General features: G+C 58.0%; 1 protein-coding gene across 1 annotated transcript in view; it reads right to left on the bottom strand.

Moving 5' to 3' along the window:
• The window catches only part of LOC130252857 (shootin-1-like), a 7,990-nt gene extending 5,692 nt beyond the window's left edge, over window positions 1-2,298 (bottom strand). Inside the window, exons 1-4 of the mRNA XM_056490860.1 lie at window positions 2,242-2,298; window positions 2,083-2,143; window positions 1,273-1,415; window positions 986-1,109 (exon numbers count right to left, since the gene is read on the bottom strand). Of these exons, the coding sequence (XP_056346835.1) occupies window positions 986-1,109; window positions 1,273-1,415; window positions 2,083-2,143; window positions 2,242-2,298 (385 nt within the window). The remainder of the gene's footprint in view (window positions 1-985; window positions 1,110-1,272; window positions 1,416-2,082; window positions 2,144-2,241) is intronic.
• Between the last annotated feature and the right edge of the window lie 1,677 nt (window positions 2,299-3,975).

Raw genomic sequence — 3,975 nt, forward strand, 5'->3', positions numbered from 1 at the left:
GGGGAAAAAAGAGAAAAAGGGGGAAAAGGGAGAATGGAGGAAAAAGGGGGAAGGAAGGGAATGAGGGGTGGGAAATGGGGGCGAACGAGGAGTGGGAAAAAGGGAATTGAGGAGTGGGAAAGGGGGAGACAAAGAATGGGAAACAGAGGAATGAGGGATGGGAAAAGAGGGAAAAGGGGGAAAAGAAGGAAAATTATTGAGAAAGGGTTGGGAAAGAGGGATATTGGGGTGGGAAATGGGGGCAATGAGGAGTGGGAAAGGGGGAGAAAAAAGGTGGGAAATGGGGGGAGAAAGTTGGGAAAGAGGGAATTGAGGGGTGGGAAAGGGGAGAAAAAGAGTGGGAAAGGGGAAAAAGGGAAAAAGGGAAAAAGGGAAAAAGGGAAAAAGGAAAAAAGGGAAAAAGGGAAAAAGGGAAAAAGGGAAAAAGGGAAAAAGGGGTCACAATGGGGTGGCACCCCCAGGACCCCAAACACCCCCCAGGGATCATCCCAGAGGTGCAATCAGGGAATTCTGAGACTTTGGGATGTCCCCAGGAAGTTCCCAGGGGCTGCTGAGAGCTGGAATTGCCACCGTGGGAAAAGGGGATGGGAAAGGGGAAGCGCGAGCGGCCGCCGGTGAATTTCGGTGTCACTTTCGATCGGTTTCACCCAAAGGGGGCTTGGGAATGACCCCAGAGTGAGGGGGGATGGGATGGGATCAATGGGATCAATGGGATCAATGGGATGGGATCACTGGGATCAATGGTATGGAATAGGATCAATGGATTGGGTTGGGATGGGATGGAATGGAATGAATGGGGTTAATGGGATCAATGGGATGGAATAGGATCAATGAGTTGGGATGGGATGGGATAATGGGATCAATGGGATGGGATGGGATCAATGGGATAATGGGATGAGATAATGGGATGGGCTGGATTAGGACTGGGATTGGGATAGGATGGGATCCATGGGATAATGGGATGGGATCCACACCCCAGGCTCACCTGGGGCAGGGGTGGGTGTTGGGTGCTCCTCTGGGGGCAGCTCCGTGGGTGCCACTGGCTCTGGGGTCACCTCAGGGGTCCTGGCCAGGCTCAGCCTCTCCAGCTGCACGTGCTCCTGCTTCACCTGAATCCCAGAATCCCAGAGTCCCAGAATTCTGGAATCCTGGAACCCCAGAGTCCCGGAATCCCAGAGTCCTGGAATCCCGGGATTCCAGGATCCCAGAATCCCAGAACTGGGGTTCCCCCCATGCCCCCCGAGCCGGGGGTGCCCTGAGGGTGCCCCTCACCTTTGTCCCCACGAAGGGACAATTTTGGGGACCCGTCCCTGTGCCCCCCTGGGCAGGGAAGGCCTGGGCTCGCTGCTGGCACCGCTGCTCCAGCTCCACCTCCGTGTCCAGCGCCGCCAGCTCGGCCAGCAGCGCCTGTGACGCTGCCGGTGACACCGGGGGGACACCGGGGGGACACGGGGTCAGGTCCTGCCCAGAGCCCGGCCAGGACACAGGGCAGGGACTGACCCCAGGGGGTGCCAGGGACACTGGGGACAGCGGGATGGGACATCAAGGACACTGGGATGGGACATTGAGGACACCAGGATTGGACATGGGGATGGGACATTGGGGACATTGGGATAGGATATTGGGATGGAACACTGGGAGCAGACACTGGGGACAGCGGGATGGGACATGAGGGACACTGGGATGGGACATTGAGGACACCAGGATGGGATATTTGGGACATTGGGGTGGGATATGGGGATGGGACATCAAGGACACTGGGATGGGACATTGGACACACTGGAATGGGACATGGGTATGGGACACTGTGATGTGTCTCAGGATCTCAGGACACTGAGATGTGACATTGGAGACACCAGGATGGGACATGGGCATGGGACATTGGGGACACTGGGGACATTGGGGACATTGGGATAGGATATTGGGATGGAACACTGGGAGCAGACACTGGGGACATTGGGATGGGACACTGAGGTGGGATATTGGGGACACCAGGGTGGGACATGAGGGACACTGGGATGGGACACAGGGATGGGACACTGGGGACACCGGGATGGGACACCGGGATGGGACAGGGCTCACCTTGCTCCAGCTGGGCCAGCCGAGCCTCGGCGTCACCTGGCACCGGATCCAGGGGCAGGTGCTGTGGTGGGAAAAACGGGAATGAGGCGCTGGGTTGACACAGTGTTCCATTGGCACGGAATTCCATCGGCACGGAGTTCCACTGGCACAGAATTCCACTGGCATGGCCGTGGCAAATGTCACGGCGTTGGCGCGGTGTGACAATGGCCGTGGCATTGTCGTGACATGGAATGGCCTTGGGATGGAATTCCACTGGCATGGTGTTCCACCAGCGTGGAATTCCATTGGCCTGGCACCGGCAGGGCGTTCCATTGGCACTCCATTGGCACCAGGCAGGGCATTCCATTGGAATTCCATTGGGATTCCATTGGCACCAGGCAGGGCATTCCATCGGCACTCCATTGGGATTCCATCGGCACCAGGCAGGGCATTCCATTGGAATTCCATTGGGATTCCATTGGAATTCCATTGGGATTCCATTGGCACCAGGCAGGGCATTCCATTGGGATTCCATTGGCACCAGGCAGGGCATTCCATTGGGATTCCATTGGGATTCATCGGCACCAACAGAGTATTCCATTGAGATTCCGATGGAACTCCATTGGAATTCCGTTGGCAGTGTCAGGGTATTCCATTGGTATTCCACTGGAATTTCATTGGCATTGGCAAGATGTTCCATTGGAATTCCATTGGCACTCTCAGGGTATTCCCTTGGAATTCCATTGGCATTGGCAGGATGTTCCATCGGAATTCCATCGGTACCAGCAGGATATTCCACTGGAATTCCATCAGAATTCCACTGGAATTCCATTGGTGAGCCCTGAGCCGTGCAGACACCCCCAGCGCCACCCCCGGGATCCGGGCACGGGGCACCCCCCCCCTTTATCCCCCGATTTATGGGATGGGGAAGGGGAGATCCAATGGAACGAGCCTGGAGGTGAGACCTGTTCATCCTCCTCCTCCTCCTCCTCGCTGCTCCCGGACTCCAGGATGGCTGCGGGGACCCGAGCCAGGACTGTGGGGACACCGGCGGTGGCAATGGGGACAGGAGGGTCCCTGGCACCCCCGAGTGTCCCCTCTGGAGGGTCTGGAGGGGGGGACACAGCCCTGGGGTCCCCCGGACCTCGGGAATCTGAATCCCATCCTCGGGACCGGAGCCTCCCCCGAGCCCAGCCCCCAAATCCCTGTTTCACTGCCTCCAACCCCAAACCCCACTCGTGACTCCCCAGAAATCCCCCATCGGATTCCCCAACCCCAAACCCCACTTGTGACCCCCAATCCCAAATCCCACCCGTGACTCCCCAAAAATCCCCCACGAGGTTCCCCCTTACCCGTGAGGTGTTCCCCAACTCCAAATCCCAAACCCCACTCGTGACCCCCAAAAATCCCCCATGAGGTATCCCCCAACAGCAAACCCCACTCGTGATCCCCCCAAAAATCCTCCACGAGGTTCCCCGATCCCAAATCCCAGCCCCCAAACCCCACTCGTGACCCCCCGGAAATCCCCCTTACCCGTGAGGTGCCCCCCGACTCCGTCCCCAGCCCAGTCCATGTTCGGGGCCCCCCAAACCCCTCAGATTTTTGGGGTGCCGCCCTCTCCCCGCCGCTGCCTCCTCGTGTCCCTGCAGGGAAGTGAAACCACCCCCCTCCCTCTCCCCTCCCTCTCCCCTCCCTCTCCCCTCCCTCCTCCAGGGGGGCCCCGATCCCAAAGGGGGGAAGCGAAACCCACAAAGGGATGTGGGGATTTTGCACGGGGAGCTTTTCCCCTAAAATACAGAATTATGGGGTTTGGGGGAGCTGCTGCTCCAGGGGTTCCCAAAAATTCCCAGAAATTTCCAAGGAATTGGGAATTCCACGGCCATGGGAGAAAAACACGGGAGCACCGAAGGGTTT

This window comes from Oenanthe melanoleuca, chromosome 4 (assembly GCF_029582105.1).
Source record: "Oenanthe melanoleuca isolate GR-GAL-2019-014 chromosome 4, OMel1.0, whole genome shotgun sequence".
Lineage (NCBI taxonomy): Eukaryota > Metazoa > Chordata > Aves > Passeriformes > Muscicapidae > Oenanthe > Oenanthe melanoleuca.